The sequence below is a fragment of the Callorhinus ursinus genome, unplaced genomic scaffold (genome assembly GCF_003265705.2).
Source record: "Callorhinus ursinus isolate GAN/ISIS: 27379988/994484 unplaced genomic scaffold, GSC_fseal_2.0 scaffold13, whole genome shotgun sequence".
NCBI lineage: Eukaryota > Metazoa > Chordata > Mammalia > Carnivora > Otariidae > Callorhinus > Callorhinus ursinus.
The window spans coordinates 47,345,459-47,361,838 of NW_027397075.1; the positions used below are offsets into that span (position 1 = coordinate 47,345,459).

At 47.7% G+C, this 16,380-nt stretch overlaps 1 protein-coding gene across 6 annotated transcripts in view; it reads left to right on the forward strand.

Annotated features, from left to right (window-relative positions):
- The first annotated feature begins 2,324 nt into the window (after positions 1 to 2,324).
- PACC1 (proton activated chloride channel 1) overlaps positions 2,325 to 16,380 on the forward strand; it is a 37,418-nt gene continuing 23,362 nt past the window's right edge. For 2 of the 6 annotated variants that reach the window (XM_025877748.2, XM_073900216.1), the window contains exons 1-2: positions 2,334 to 2,607; positions 6,421 to 6,517. In XM_025877748.2, the coding sequence (XP_025733533.1) occupies positions 2,572 to 2,607; positions 6,421 to 6,517 (133 nt within the window). In that variant the 5' untranslated portion in view covers positions 2,334 to 2,571. Of the gene's footprint in view, positions 2,608 to 5,671; positions 5,834 to 6,420; positions 6,518 to 16,380 lie in introns of all 6 variants that reach the window. The other 4 variants (XM_073900217.1, XM_073900219.1, XM_073900215.1 and 1 more) reach the window with 4 other exon arrangements.

Below are 16,380 nucleotides of genomic sequence, written 5' to 3' on the forward strand. Positions count from 1 at the left end.
GCCTAGAGAGGAGCCCATTTCATTAGCCCCCAGGGAGTGAGTTGAAGGGAGATCAGAGACCTGGTTTGGGAATGCCATCTTGGAGAATTGAGGGGATGAGGAAAAACCAGCAAAGGAGGCTGAGAGGAGCTTTGAGTGAGAGGGGAGGCAAAGGGAGGCATGTGGGGTCCTGGAAGCCAGAGGAGGAAAGGAGACGGGGAGGAGAGGCTCAGCTGAGGCCAAGCCAGCTGACAGATCAAGAAAGAGGATAGATAACAAAACAAGTGAATAAACAAAAAGCAGAATCAGACCTATAAGTACAGAGAACAAACTGACGGTTGCCAGACAGGATGGACAAAATGGGGGAAGGGGAGTGGGAGATGCAGTTATGGAATGAATGAGCCACTGGAAGAAAAGGCACAGCATAGGGAATATAATCAATGATCTTGTAATCGCATTGTATGGTGACAGATGGTAGCTACACTTGTGAGCACAGCATAACCTATAAACTCCTTGAGTCACTATGTTGTACAGCTAAAAATAATGTAACATTGTGTTACAACTATACTAAAAAAAAAAAAAAAAAAACTCATCCAAAAAAGAGGAGGTTGGGGAAATGGACATCTGATTTGACAACTCTGAGGTCACTTGTGACCTTGACAAACATATTTCAGTAGAGTGGAGAGGCTGAAAGCCTGATTCGTGTGTGCTCGTGAGAGAACGGGAGGAGAGGACTTGGGAACAGCTGGTACAGAAATTTCTATTTATGTGCTCATGGCTTCTCCACTCTAGCATGGAAGAGCCAGAAGGGCAAGGACCTGGGAGTATCCCATTTGTTTCTGTATCCCAGTGCCCAGTGCTATATTTGTTAAAACCATGTTAAATATTATACTAGGATCTCCTTCAAATGTGGGACTCTCTAATTTTCCAGTTTGGTCAAAGCAACAAAGAGTAGAGAGGATCGATAGGGCTGGACTAGATTTTTCTGGTTCTTTCCAGCTCTAAAATTCTATGAATTGTGTGACCTGTTCTATCAACCAGGCTTGCATTCATACAGCTAGGAATCTAATGAGTTGTTTGTTGTCATTTGTATTTGCAAGCAACTGTTAAATGGCTGGAATAAGTGTTGCATTCATATATTGAAAATTGTTGAGTACATACAATATGTTAGGTGCTATATATATGGTCGAGGGTGGTCAGAAGAGGCAAGGGAGGCCTCCCTCTACCAATACTCTGGAGGTCCAGGGGGCTTTGATGTGGTTGGTACTACTGTGGTTGCTGCTGAAGAGGGAAGAGCCCCGAGGGGCCTGCTTGCAGGGGCTTGCAGAGCTGCAGCTGCCCAGGACACAGAGCAGCATTCACCAAAGCATAAGCGACCTCTATTTGCCTCACCACTAATCAGCCGGGGGTGGCCAGACGGAATAGCCGTTCGCGCAGTGGGAGGATGGGGAGATGCGCTCCTCAGATCCACACTGCTACAAGGCAAACACCATGTTCTCCACCACATTCAGGACAGGAGGCTTCTTCTGCGGGGGAACAGAGCTTTTGGGTTTTGCTGCATGATCCTGTTTAGGCTCTCAGTAAGGCCCTGTGAGCAGGGCAGGGTTTAGGCATAGAGAGGAGGGCTCAGAGTATTACAAGACTTGCGGGAGGAGCACCTGGGTGGCTCGGTCGGTTAAGCTTCTGCCTTCAGCTCAGGTCATGATCCTGGGGTTCTAGGAAGGAGCCCGGCATTGGACTCCCTGCCCAAGGGAAGCCTGCTTCTCCCTCTGCCCCTCCTCCCCGCTTGTGCTCCCTCTCTCAAATAAATAAAAGCTTAAAAAAAAAAAAAAAAAAAAAGACCTGCGGGAGAGGGGCAGAGCCAGGACAAGAAACTAGAGGTCCTGACTCCCAACTGTCTGCCGTAGGAATAATGGAAAGTACTTGGGTTCTGTAGTCTCTTCCTGGAGTAATCTTCATTTCAAAACAAAACGAAACGAAAAAACACTTCATTACTGCCCTGCCCAAATCCTTTCCGAAACAAGTTATCTCAGTTTCTTTATCTGTAAGACAGGGAGCAAAACTTACGGCTCCCAGGGTTCCTTGCAAGATCAAGGGCATAATATGAATGAAAGTGCTTTGTAATATACAAAGTGCTCTGCAGACATTTATTAATGGTTATAATCCACCAGACTGCCTCTTGCAGTTATAGATTAGGCTCTCCCACTCGTCTGACCTGACCTCTTTATTCCACTTTCCACTCATTTTCTCCGTCCCTCCTCCTCTGACAAACAGAGGAAGTGGGAGATGAAGAGAGCACGTGAGTCTAACGCCTGGCTTAAACGTGGCTTTGGGGAGCGCGCAGGCTTTGCCGCTCGGGAGTTGCTAAGAGGTGCCTCTCGCCCGGAACTACATTTCCCAGCAACCTTCCGCGGCTCCAGCGGGAGCGAGGCTCATGCGCCGAGTGCCGCCCCGCCTGGTCTCGGGGCCGCACCTCCGAACCGGTTTAGCCTCGCGGAGCCGGCAGCTTCAGGCGCTGTGGCCCCAGTCCTCGCCCCGCCGCTTCTCCCGGGCCGTAGCGGTCTCAGGTGTACTTTAGCTCGGGTCAGTGCCATGATCCGGCAGGAGCTCTCCACATCCTACCAGGAGGTACAAGGCAGTTGGGGGCGGAAGCAAAGTTTCCCGTGGGGCGCAGGAGCGGGGTCCCGGGGTCTGGGCGAGTGGGGTACTGGGGGCGTCCCGGTGGGTCGAGTGCGCTTTCCGCGGAGTGCGGCGGGGGGAGGGATCCCCGCGTGCAGAGGAGCGGCGGAGCAGGAAGGAAACGGGACGCCGAGCCTCCCCCGGATGCCGCCGGCGCGGGATGGAGCCGGGGCCCCGGAGGAGCCGCGACCCGTAACCAGCAGGTGAATGATTAAAGCGGCCTCAGACCCAGGCAGCAGCGCGCCGGCCGGCCTTGACCTCGACCTCGGCTGTTCTTTGCAACAAGTGGAGGCACGGGCGCCCTCCTCCCAGCTGGAACGGATGTGCGGGAGGCATTAGCCTCTCTGAGCCCCAGGCCTCGTGGCCCCTTGCAGGTGTAAATGACAGAGATAATTATGTCTTGTTTGGGGGCCCGCCTGACTTTGCAAAGGTGCTTTCGCCACTCAGGTGCTTCTCGCTGGGCTCGGTTTTTAGCAGTCTCACCTCCTCCCACTACTTTAAATATCACTTTCCGGCTCTTTGTCTCTTTCTTGTTTGTCCTGAGCTACAGGCTGTGGTTCCAGCTTTCTCTCAGACCTCCTGACTCCCCGGAACTAGTGAACTGCTCTCCTCCTCCTCCTCTCAGGTCCTACACCCTGGTCATCTCTAGTGATCATCCTCCCCTGTGCCCCGCACGGTGGTCCCCTCACTTGCCAGTTCAGTCAGTTCCACATCTTGCAGTCCTCAGGTTTGTGTCCCTGTGTCTGCTCTGGCCAACTGAGTGAGATGCTGTGTTAGCACCTCTCCCTTTGGTGTCTCCCATGCTGTGCAGATTCCTTTTGAGGCCCTGCCTTGATCCCACAACATCCCTTTTTACAAACACCTGATGCTGCCCTTGATCTACCCAGAACAGTCCAAACTTCTTAGAAGCTTTCAAAGCTCTCTGCAAAGCTCAGAGCCATATCTTCAATTATCTCTCACCCACCTATATTCTAACCACACTGGAAACTCACTGTTTACAAATGTGCACCTGCTTTCCTGTGCCTTTTCCGCTTTCTCGCACCGTTTCTTTTTCTTTAACTCTCTCTCAAACTCCATTGGTTAAAATTACACCATCCCCCCCATCATTCAAGGAGGGATCTTAAGTCCTACGTGCTCCATGGAGACTGACTTCCCAGATGAGTCTAGCATTCTACCTGTCCTCATATGTACTTCCTGCTGTCTTGAGCAATACTGACCAGACTATTGATGTACTCCCTTTGCAAATGATACTGTGTGGATAAAGCAGATGGCTTAGCCCTACAGTGGAAGGTGGGAAGCCAAGTTGAAAGATGAGATTTGCCTAAGGCTTGCTATTTTTTAGTATAGGACCTGGTCTGGAATCTGACTTTGGGACAAATTTCTATATTTCTCCTACCCTCTCCTTTATCCAAAAGGAGCCAGATGAATTTTAACCAGTGCTGTGGATTCTGTGGCCTCTAGATTCTATACCGCTAGAGGACTTCCCTCTGAAAGTTTTCAGGTTTATAGGGAGTAGAGCATAGTGGATAAATACTATTTTGAGGCCAGAAAGCCCGTGTTCCTGTCCTGGCTCTGCTTCTGGCTATTTGTCAAGTCACTTTTCTGAGCCTCGGGTTTCTTCATTTGCAAAGGAGGGTAATGATAGGCCTTATCTCATATACCAATGAGTTGGTATATGGAAAATTCTTAGCTCCGCACTTGGCAGGGAGTGACCCCTCTGTGAATGATGGGCTCTTGTTAATAGGGTGCGGGCAGCTCCTGCTTCTAGGGAGCTTTGGGGTCCTGGTTTGTAGGATCACGTCGCTCACTGCCCATACATAACCTGCAGTATCGCCTTTCCCAGCAGGGTTCCTAAAATGCTTATTAAAATATAGACAGTTATCCTGCTTGCAGGGGCAAGGCCAAAGGTGGAGTCACTTTCTATTTGGGGGCACCCCAAGATGGAAGGTACTGGAAGGACCCTTCCTCTTACCTTCTTCAGTGGCTCATTTTGAAGTCCCTGTCTCTTGCTTTGTTCAGAAGAAGGAGGCCTCCCAGAGAGTGGCCTGCATCTATCTTGCCTGGATCATTCTGAGAGTGGACCTAGCTCTGAGTTAAGTTTCTTTGCTGAAGGGAGATTTTGGCTTTGGGGATGGGGCAGGCAAGGAGTGGGCTCATTATGGCTGCAAGTAGTCAGGAAGGGAACTGGGTTAGGGCGAACCTGGGTAAGGCTTGGATCAGAGAACTCTGGGCCTTCCCAGAACTAACATCCTGCTTTCTCTTTGGCCAGTGAGAACTCTTGGGACCTCTTGCTCTCATATCTCATGGTGTCTTCTCCAGCCTCCCTGCCTTCTCCCACATGTTGGTTTTCTTGTGAGCTTGGAGGACTTTAAACTGGAGGTTTTACCTGATTCTAAGGGGCAGGAGTGAAGGCAGAGAAAGAAGATGGAGGCGCTTGGCTGGCTCAGTTGGTAGATCATGTGACTCTCGATATCGGGATTGTAAGTTCAAGCTCCATGTTGGGTGTAGAGGTTACTTAAAACTAAAATTAAAAAAAAGAGAGAGAGATGGAAGACCAGTAGCTACATGAGAGTTTTATTTTAACCTAAGTCTCTTGGAGATTAATTTTTAGTGAAAATGTTTTGCGACCTTAAGTGTTGACACTGTGAACCTAAGAAAATACTTAGGAAAGCTATCCCCTTTCCCTCCCTCCTAATTCAGTGATAGGTCCTCTGAATTCTGGTCTTGATCTCTGTTGCCCTCTTCCTCCTCAATGCTATGAGAATTGTTGGTTATCATTGTATCCTTTTTGCTCCCTACCCTTCTCAGTGGCATTTCCCCCATTTGCCAGGTGAGAACGCAATGAGGGGAGGCTGAAGTTGCCTGCCACCAGGCTGTTAATCAGCATCTGTTTCTGGGATGGACCGCCCTCCCCATTTTGTTCTGCCTTTTGCAGCCTGAGTCGGTGGACATGAGCCAGAGTCCTGGAGAGCTCTGACACCAACTTCACTGTTTTCCTCCTGTCTCTCAGCAGACTCTTAGCTGCGTTTCCTCCTCCTCTGGGAAGCCGTTAAGATCATAGGCTTTGGAACTAGACCAACTTGGATTTGACTTCTGGCTCTCTGGCCATGGAAAGCGTGGTTGAATTGTGTCCCTCCAAAAAGATGTGTGAGGAGTGGTAACCCCTAGTACCTCAGTAAGTGTCCTTATTTGGAAATAGGGTCATTGCAGATGTAATTAGTTAAGATGAGGTCATCCTGGAGTAGGGTGGGCCCTGACCCAATATGGTGTTCGTATAAGAAGATGACCATGCGGAGACACAGAGACACACAGAGACTCCGTGTGAAGATGGAGGTGGAGATTGGAGATGAGATGCATCTACAGGCCAAGGAACACCGAGGCTTGCCCACCTTTACCAGAAGCTAGGAGAGTGCCATGGAGAAGATTCTTCCTCACAGCCCTCAGAAGGAACCAGCCCTGCCAACACCTTGATTTCAGATTTCTAGTTTCCAGGACTGTGAGGGAATCAACTTCTGTTATTTTGAGCCACGCTGTCTGTGATGCTTTGTTACAGCAGCCCTAGGAAACCAACACACAGGGAGTCACGTGACTTTTCTGAGCTTCAGTGTCCTCATCTGTAGAATTGGTATAACACACCCTGCATCATGTGACTGTGTGTGTGTGTGTGTGTCCATTGAGAGACAGTTTCTGCTTTCTCATTCTAGCCCTAACTAGCAGGGCTGATGTAGCTGACTGGTTCGCCCTCTTTGTCTTCCCCTTCAGCTGAGTGAGGAGTTGGATCAGGTGGTTGAGAACTCAGAGCGGGCGGACGAGCAGGAAAAGGAGACAGACAGAGTCCAAGGTCCAGGAGTCTTACCAGGTAAGTGAGTTCGGTGCTCGGTCACTGTCGGAACTGGAGGCCCCGGTCCGGGGGCCTTGCCATCTGGGTACCTGTGGAAGAGGGGGAGCCCCCCTGCCCTGTGCCCTGGTGTCCGGTCTCCAGTATTGCCCTCGTTTTAAAGCTATACATATTTAACCAGTCTGGGGACAGAGCACGTGTCCAGGCCAGGATCTGCTTTTTTCTGTGCTCTGGTTTGAGCCACTTTCTGAGGCCAGGCTGTTGGATACAATGGATCTCTGCTCTTCTGTTTGTTTTTCCCTAGGAGGTGGTTGAGCCTCTTAATATCTGAGTCCCTTACTTCCCAGGGCCCTCTAGTAGAATATCTAATAGGCCTCACCTCCTGGACATCAGGCCTCCCCAGGATCGTCATGCAGCCAGGCAAGCAGGGTCCCATCAGTCAGGCGGCATCCTAGGAAGTCTTACGGTCTTCCTCTTGGATACACTCTGCTCCCTCATGTGATGTCATTTGTAACACTTGACTTCCCAGACCACTTGCTCCTTCGGGCCTCCTTCACAGTCTCCTTCCAGCTCTTGGGTGCTAAATGTTTGTCAGAGGCCCGCTTGTCTCTCTGGTGTGCAGTCTCACCCGGGCCAACCTCCCTGCTTCCCGCAGTGCGTGCTCACGCGCGGCACCACGTTCACACTCCTAGCCTAGAGGTTACCTGTAAACTCCAGACTTACATATCCTGTATATCCAAATGCCCACTGGTAGCTCTGCTTGGGTGTCCCAAAGGTACCCTAAACCCAAAGCTGACCTCATGATTTCCCCCTCCCAGTGTGGCCCTCTTCCAGTATTTCCTGTTTTGGGGAATGGAACCCACCACCCATCCAATTGAACCAGAGAGTCATTTTCTTCCCCTTCCTTCCCTTCTTCCCCTTTCTGTCTGCCGCTCAGCCTCGCTGGCCTTCTTTCATTTAGGCCTCACTCCCTTCCACCATCTGGCCTTTTTGCTGTTTATCCCTCTGCCTGGAATTGTCTTCCCTCTGTCATCCAGTTAATGCTAATCGTTCTTCAGCTCTCAGCTCACTCACTGTTTTCTCCAAAACCTCTCTGACCTCCTGCGTACCTCTCTGTTGTAGCCATCCCTGATGGAGCGGCATGTTTGTTTGCCTGGCATTTGATGAACGTTGGTTCTGCTAGCCATGTAAGCTCCATGAAGGTTGACACTGGTTCGTTTTGCTCACCGTCTTGGCTCTGGCCATGCAAGAAAGATTTGTTGAATAAATGAATGAGCGAATGGGGCCTCAGCCTGACTCCCAACTTCTTGGGTGGATTGAGGGAGGTGGGATTCTCCTCTTGATCCTTGCATTTATAGGGGAGGGGAATGAGATAGGATCTTCTGTGATTGTGCCTAATCTTTAGAGAAGACTCTGTAGAAGGAAGGAGGCTGGAAGAGGAGCTGTTTACTGACTGCTTCCTCGGGCCCAAGCTCTGTCCTCCCCATTGCCCCATTTAATTTTCAGAGCTTTCACCTCCTGGGAGGTGGTCATCCTGATTTTGATGGATGAAGACCTGAGTCCCAGGGGAGTTAAGGAAAGTATGGAAAGATCACATGGCTGATAAACAGACCGGATCAAGTTCTGTCTGACCTCAAACTCTATTACACCAGTGCCTTTTAAGAAGTATTTTAAGCATTCTTTTATTAAAGCCTCTTGCGTAAAAAGCACGGCTGCCCCCACTGTGACTCTCGGCACTGCTTCTGAAGCCCTAAAGCCCCAGGGAGAGAACAGTACATTCGTATTTATTTGCATTAGCTCTGTATATTAGTTTCTGTTGTTTCTATAACAAATTACCATAAACCTAGTGGCTTAAAACAACACGGATTTATTGTCTTATAGCTCTGGAGTGCAGAAGTCCAAAATGGGTCTCACTGGGCTAAAATTAAGGTTTCACCAGGACTGAATTCCTTTCTGGAAGCTCTGAGGGCAAATCCATTTTGGTGCCTTTTCGAGCTTCTAGGGGCTGCTTACATTTCTTGGCTCATGGCCCTTTTTCCATCTTCAGAACCATCCGTGGCCAATTGAGTCTTTCTCAAATCTTACCATTCTGACACTGACTTCTGCTGCCTCCTCCCATGTTTAAAGAGGCCTGTGATTGTATTGGGCTCACCTAGATAATCGAGGAAAATCTCCTTGTTTTAAGGTCAGATGAGTGGCAGCTTTAACCCCACTGCCGCCTCAATTTCTCTTCGCCGTGGAACTTGACCTATTGATAGTTCCAGGAATGAGGAGTTGGACATCTTTGGCGGGTTGTTATTCTGCCTGCTGCACACCCTGCACTCTGCCCTCTTGTCCTCAGTCAGAAGAGGATGGATGGAGATGGCCGGACGAAGAAGAGAGAGGCCAGACTTGGAAAGATGAAGCATTCTTTTGTGTGTCCTCTTTGAAGTGCCAGGCAAACTAGGAAGTGGCTGTGATGACCTTTGGCCTTCGTTTCTCTTTTGCCTCAGATTCTTGGGGCCTTAAAGCGTGAGGTCAGTCCGAGCAGGAAGTCAGACCTCAGGCAGAGCAAATTTTGGGTAGTTCCGTGGCCTGGCAAGAGCCTCCCCTGCTTTCGGGGGACCCTTCTGGGTGCATCTCCTTTGTAGACCATAGAAGATCCAGACTCAGAAGTCTCAGTAGTGAGTTGGCCCGAACTTGATGACCTGATAGACAACTCTCAGAGCTCATTTCCTGCCTTCGAGTCCTCTAACAATAGTACAAATGGTAATGACGACAGAGGCTGCCATTTATTTATTGGGTGCTTTCACGTACTAGGCCTGCATAGGGCTTTGCATATATACTTACACATGTCATCGTGGCCACTCCATGAGGGAGATGGTTAGTCCAGAGGCACAGAGAGGTTAAGTAATGTGCTCAGAGCTTATTAGTAGCAGGGCTGGGATTTGAACCCAGGGCTGCCACCTGGGGTGTTCTGACTCTGGCTCAGTTTCTAGATCAGATGCTTTCCTGCTCCCAAGTCCTCCCCTTCTTCCACCAGTCACTTCCGGACTCCTTCACGTGTTACACCATGTGCTAAAACCACAAAGAGGGCAAATGAGGCAGGCTTTCAGGAGCTCAGGACATGTAGAGAGAGAAGGCAGTTTACCCAGAGAAGAACTTACCTCTCCTCCTATAGAGCCTGCCCTGAACAACCTGATGAAGGCCTTTTCTCCCTGTTAGGTGTTTTCCTAGCCCTCAGTACTTTTCCTTTGTAGAATTTAGCACAGTTGAAAGGGCACACTTATTGAATATAATTCTTTTTTTTTCTTAAAGCTTTTATTTATTTATTTGACAGATAGAGACACAGTGAGAGGGGACACAAGCAGGGGGAGTGGGGGAGGGAGGAGCAGGCTCCCTGCCGAGCAGGGAGCCCGATGCGGGGCTCGATCCCAGGACCCTGGGATCATGACCTGAGCTGAAGGTAGACGCTTAACCAACTGAGCCACCCAGGTGCCCCGGTTCTTTCCTTTTTTTTTTTTTTCCCCCCCTGAAGGCAGAGGGAGAAGGGGAGAGAGAATCCTCAAGCAGACTCTTTGCTGAGCGCAGAGCCTGATGCAGGGCCTGATATTACCACCCTGAGATCACAAACTGAGCCAAAATCAAGAGTCAGGTGCTTAAACAACTGAGCCACCCAGGTGCCCCTTGAATATAATTCTCTAATTAGTCATTACCAACCTCTTGGGCCTACCCCTGAGTTCTGTGAGGCACTCCCAGGACTTTGTCTTTTCCCCCCTTCATTGTAACTCTGATGCTTAGCTGAGCACCTGGCCCGCTGTGGGTGCTCATTATTTGTATTTATACTTTAGGAGGGGGACGTGGGGATTTGGAACAGGAATGTATATCATCTGAGCAATTGGGATGAATGATTGAGGGTCAAGGAAATGGTAGAGACAGGTGCTTCAGAAATGGACGAAAGGGGGCTGGTTAGTGAAGGAGGTGAGATTAACCGGAGGAGGGGTGCTTTCCTACACAGGCCAGTAAATGGTGGCTACTGTCATCGTTAGATGGAAAAGAAGGGACTGGCCAGGGAGGTGGGATGGCATGCGCAACCATGGAGAGTTCGGGATAAAAACAGGACATGTCGGAAACTGGGTAGCACCGTGTGGTCGGAGCAGAGAGTTGGCAAGAGAAGTAGAAGTGGATGAGGTGGAAGGACAGATTGGGTCAGATTAGGGAGGGCTTTGAGTGGCAGGGTTTAGCCTTTAGGGAGCAGGGAGTATTTAATGGGATTGGAGCAGAGCAGTAAGAGGGGTAAGTGGTGGTGCTACTGGGCTGGGTCAGAGGCGGCGTGGTAGGCTGCTTTGCTGTCAGGGAGCAGGAGAAGGAAGACTCGGGCTTGAAGCGGGGTGCGTGGGAGAACGTAGACATACAGACATACAGTCCGGAGGGGTGAGCAGCCCGAAGAGAAGGTGCTCCTGTGCTGCAGACACATGAAGCTTCAGTGGATGCGATGTGTCTGGGCTGACAGGGCCCAGGGGCTGAGAGAGCTGACGACTGGCGTAGTGCAGGTGGGAGCCTTGAAGAAGGCCTGGGACCACGTGTAGAGGCAGCTCTGAAGGCTGAGCCTCGAGGAATGGCCACATTTGGGGGCCAGAAGAGGAGGTAGAGCCGGAGCCCCATGGAGGGCCTGGAGCTGGGAGCTGCAGCACAGGCGGCTGGTACTAGGATGCTGGGCCTGCTGACACTGGGCAGCACAGGGTCAAGCTAAGCACCCAGACGTTAAGGATTATACTGCCCATTTTACCCTCTGAGAGAAATCATTCCAATCCTTAATCTGAGAGCTTTAGTCTGTTTGCTCTCCGTCAAAGGAATCACAACCACTTATTCTCTTCAGAGGGAGAAATGAGACCAGATATGCTAACTGAATAAGCAGTTTATTATATCACAGTTGAAATAAAATTGAGGAAGGCACTTGGCTAGTTAGTCATTACAGTCAGTTCTCCATGGAAACAACTGTATATTAATAGAATTGACAAAGATCAGCAACCAAAGGACAAAATACATTGGATCTCCTCAAAATGAAAAACTTTTGTGCATTAGAAGACAGTACCAAGAAAGTGAAAAGAAAGCCCACAGGATGAGAGAAATTTTCAAATCATATGACTGATAAGGGATCTGTATTTAGAATATATAAAGAACTTTTATAATCCAATAATAAAAGGACAACACAAGTAAAAAATGGGCAGAGAATCTGAATGTTTCTCCAACACAGATGACTGATAAGCACATGAAAAGATGCTCAACGTCATTTGTCATCAGGGATATGCAAATCTAAACCACAGGGAGATGTGTATCATTGTGTAGCCTTCACTCCTATAAGGATGGCAGTAATCAGTCAGATGGGCAAGTTTGGGTGAGGAGGTAGAGAAATTAGGAACCCCCCCATAGATTGTTGGTGGAAATGTAAATGGTAAAATTTTTTTAGTGGTAAGATGTGATGGTGTCTTGTTTGAGAATTGGAGTGCCACGACATGTGCTACTGGGGAAAACAGTCTGGCAGTTCCTAAAAGTTTAAATATAGAGTTACCATGGGACCCAGCAATTCTACTTCCAGGTATATATCCAAGGGAAGTGAAAACTCATGTCCACACAAAAACTCGAACATGAATGTTCATAGCAGCACTATTTGTAATAGCCAAAAAGTGGAAGCAACCCAAAGGTCCATCAGGTGATGAATGGATAAATAAAATGGTATATTCACACAATGGAGTAGTATTTGGCAATAAAAAGGAATGAAAAACCGATACATGCTACATCATGGATAAATTTTGAAGATACATGTTAGGTGAGAGAAAAGTCAAAATGAAAGGTCACAGGTTGAGTGATTTCAGTTATGTGACCTGTCCAGAAGAGGAAATCCGTAGAGACAGGAAGCAGGTTATTGGTTGCCAGGGACTAGGAGGAATGGAGGAGTGACTCCTGATGGGTATGGAGTTTCTTTTTGGTTAATGAAAACATTCTGCTAATTACATAGTGGTGATGGTTGCACACCTTGTGAATATACTAAACATATATTCATTTTAAAGTGGTAAATTTTATGGTATGTAAATCATATCTCAAAAACCCCACAAAAACAAACCCACCACATCACTAAAAAGGAAAAAAAAAAGTTCATTCCTTCTTTGCATTCAGAATGCATTTTGGCCCTGGGCTGTTTGCAAGGTAGAGTTTTGCAGGGTTGCAGTGGACAACCAGTTCCCCCTACCTGGGAATAAAGGTCCCACTGTTTTCAGAAGTTGAATGACTCGTCACACATCCCCTTACATTCTGGGGCAAATCTGGGTTTTGGAAGCAGTGCTGTCCTGGATTTTGTAGAACTCATAGATTTCCTTTCCCAAGAAAATCTTGTGCATTATTTTTGACTGTCTACTGTCATGGGTTTGCATTCATATAAAGGATGTATACTTTTATTTTTTTTAAAGATTTTATTTATTTGACAGAGAGACACAGCAAGAGAGGGAACACAGGCAAGGGAGGGTGGGAGAGGGAGAAGCAGGCTCTCTGCCGAGCAGTGAGCCCGATGTGGGGCTCGATCCCAGGACCCTGGGATCATGACCTGAGCCAAAGGCGGTTGCTTAACGACTGAGCCACCCAGGTGTCCTGGATGTATACTTTTAAAACACAACCAGCTTGCCCCAGAAAAGCCAGTGTTTGGTTTTTCTGACTGCAAGAGTACATAGGACATTTTGTCAAATGTCCACCTTTTTTTATTTTTTTAATGGTAAGATGGAATGGTGTCTTGTTTCAGAATTGGAGTGCCACAGCATGTGTGGATGATAAATAGTTTTACAGTTTTTGTTTAGCTTACATGCTGATTTGTAGATCAAGAAAAGGCAAAGGTATCTTGGTATCTCTACCGAGAAGCTCACCTTGGCTTGAGTGAAACAGAAGAGACTCTTGGACAGTGTTCCCACGAGAGTAATTTGTCTCAGTAGCTCTGCCAAAGAATTCCAGGTGATAGAAATTGTCATGTGACCTTTTAGTGCCTTAAGTTCTTTTTTTTTTTTTTTTTAAAGAATTTTCAAGAAGATGTAGGGGGAGATTCATCTCTTTCCCTAACCAAAGGTATCCTGAAAGCGGAACATTTCAAATCATATTTACGTGGCTTCTGATAGAGTGAATACCTGCCCACGAATGCCCATTATTATTCCTCTTCATTGCATGGTTTAGCCAGGATGAAATAGTTGACCTGAAAATGTCCCGAGCTTCTACTTGTCATGAAGTTGTATTTTTTCAATCAGATCTTCTTTTGTCCTTGTTAGTGACTGGAACTAAGTACTAGTGTTCGCTGCTGTGGAGGGAAAGAACATTGATTAGGAGTCAGGACCTCGGGGCTCTCGTTCTGTGCTTAGACTCTGGGACCTGGATCACTGCACAAAGAGTGGGTTTGGACCTGATGGCCCTTTAGGTCCCTGCCAACTCTTAAAAATTCTAGTCAGATGTTATACACCAAGTCAGCCACATCAGAGTTCCTTCAGTTTTGTCTTGGGATTTTTTTCAGACCTTGTTTGGATATTGAAAACTGGTCCTTGTTGCCAGTTAGGAGCAGCTCGTGACAGGGAATGTTCTTTGACCTGCCATGTTTTGAAGTGAACCTGTGGGGGGCACCTGGTTGCGTCAGTCAGTAGAGCATGCGACTCTTGATCTTGGGGTCGTGAGTTCAAGCCCCATGTCGGGTGTGGAGGTTACTTAAAAAGAAAAAAAAGTCTTGGGGCACCTGGGTGGCTCAGTTGGTTAAGCAGCTGCCTTCGGCTCAAGGTCATGATCTCAGGGTCCTGGGATCGAGTCCCACATCGGGCTCCCTGCTCAGCGGAGAGTCTGCTTCTCCCTCTTTCTCTGCCTTCCTCTCTGCCTGCTTGTGCTCTCTCTCTCTCTCTCTGTCAAATAAATAAAATCTAAAAAAAAAAAAAAAAAAAGTCTTGAAGTGAACCTGTGGTCCCACATGGGTCACGGGAGGTGGGAGGAGTGCCTTCCTGGCAGAAGAGCTGTGGGTAGGTCCATGTGTACACAGACTGCTGCCCTTTGGGTCCTGTGACCCTGCAGCCTAGCTACACGGGACTGATGAGGGATCAACGCCTGAGCTAAGGGGAGCCACCTACAGGCTGGGTATGAAGGACAGCAGGGTCCTGTGATGTGTGTGACAAGGGCCCCCTGTACCGGATACTCGCTGGGAGGGGGACTTGGCTGGTAAGTGGAGAATAATAAATATTATTTATTTGACAGAGAGAGACACAGTAAGTGTCTCTAGAGAAACACGGAGAGCGGGCAGGTAGCAGAGCCACCAGGGAGCAGAAATCAACACTGTCCCTGGTAACAAGAAGCAGTAAAAGTTGAATCAGAGACAAAAGTTGAAAGAGACTTGCTTTAATTCCTCTTGGAGAACTCGAGCTGCCACCTGCCCCGGTGGCTGTCACTCAGCTGCCCCAGGGGCTTCCTTCGGGCCTCCTGGTTCCTCACTTCTCTTTGTGGCTGTCAACGCCCATTGCCTCAGTGCTCTCTTCTTTACTGCCTGAAGGAACCTTGTAGACACTTCTGGGAACTTGCACTTCGGTGTAATGTAAAAACTTTCTAAACATTTGGCCACGAATAGCAAGGCACACCAGTTGCTTTAGAGTTCCACATGCCTGGGATGCACTGCTCTTCTACAGATGAAAGGTAGCTAGTTAGCACTGCAAGACTTCGTTCCTCTAATATTTGGGTGATGCAGTCATCTAACAGGCATGGAAACATTACGTGCCTACTGTGTGAAAGATACTGTACCCTGCCTCTCTTCCGTTTTGTTTTTGGCATTTTTTTTTTCTAATTTATCATGATTAAGAGATGATAGTGCCGTGGTCTTCATTTTTGCTGTCTACATCAGTGAAGGCTTTGTTTTTTGAGGGGTAGAGGGTACATTCCATTTCTCTAGTAACATTAATGCATTAAGTGGGCACTCTGTAATGCATTTTGCAACATTCTCTCATTTCTTTTAGACATGCTATAAAATTGAAATGATTATTTCCTTTTCACATGAAAAAAGTGAGGCTTAGGAGCACTGACTAACTTGTCCTGGGTCTTGGAGTCATCTAGCAGAGCTGGAGCCCAAATCTCTGATGCTAGAGCTCATGCTCTTAACCACTTGGCTGCATATCTGGACTTTCAATTCAGAAAATAAATGAATAATGAACATCAAATTATTTCTTCATCAGAATCCTCCTGGTGCTTTGGGCATAGGGCTGTGTGACCTCCACAGAGCCTTTGCTGATCTCTGCCCTTCTCCCCACACCCATACTTCCCCCCAAGCAAAGGAAATATCACAGTTTACATCCTCGTGTCCTCCTGAGTTCTGTGGTACTTTTAGCACAGACCATCAGCCCTCCTCTCTTGGTATCTCCCTAAAGCACCTAGCACAGTGTCTTGCACACAGAGTTGGTGTTCGATGCATGTTTATAGAAGTACAGAATGAATGAATGAATTTTCTCTAACCTAACACCGTTGATAGTTCTATGCTGATCATGCTTTTGTGCTTTTAAATAGAAGAAAATGTAATAATTATGAGCAAATATTCTTATCTCTTTGGATTTAAAGTTCATTTTTTATAGGGAGCATATCGTTACATCCTATTTTTAATCCAGGCTGACAGTCTCTGCCTTTTAATTGGAATGTTTGGTCCATTTACATTTTTTAAGTTGACGTATAGTTGAACTTTATAGTTGAAGTATAGACAACAGTAATAGACTAATATATTAGTTCCAGGTGTACAACATGGTGATTCAACAATTGTACATATTACATGGTGCTCACCACAATAAATTGCCATCCGTCCCCATACAAAGTTACTACAAAATTATTGACTGTATTCTCTATGCTGTACTTTTCAT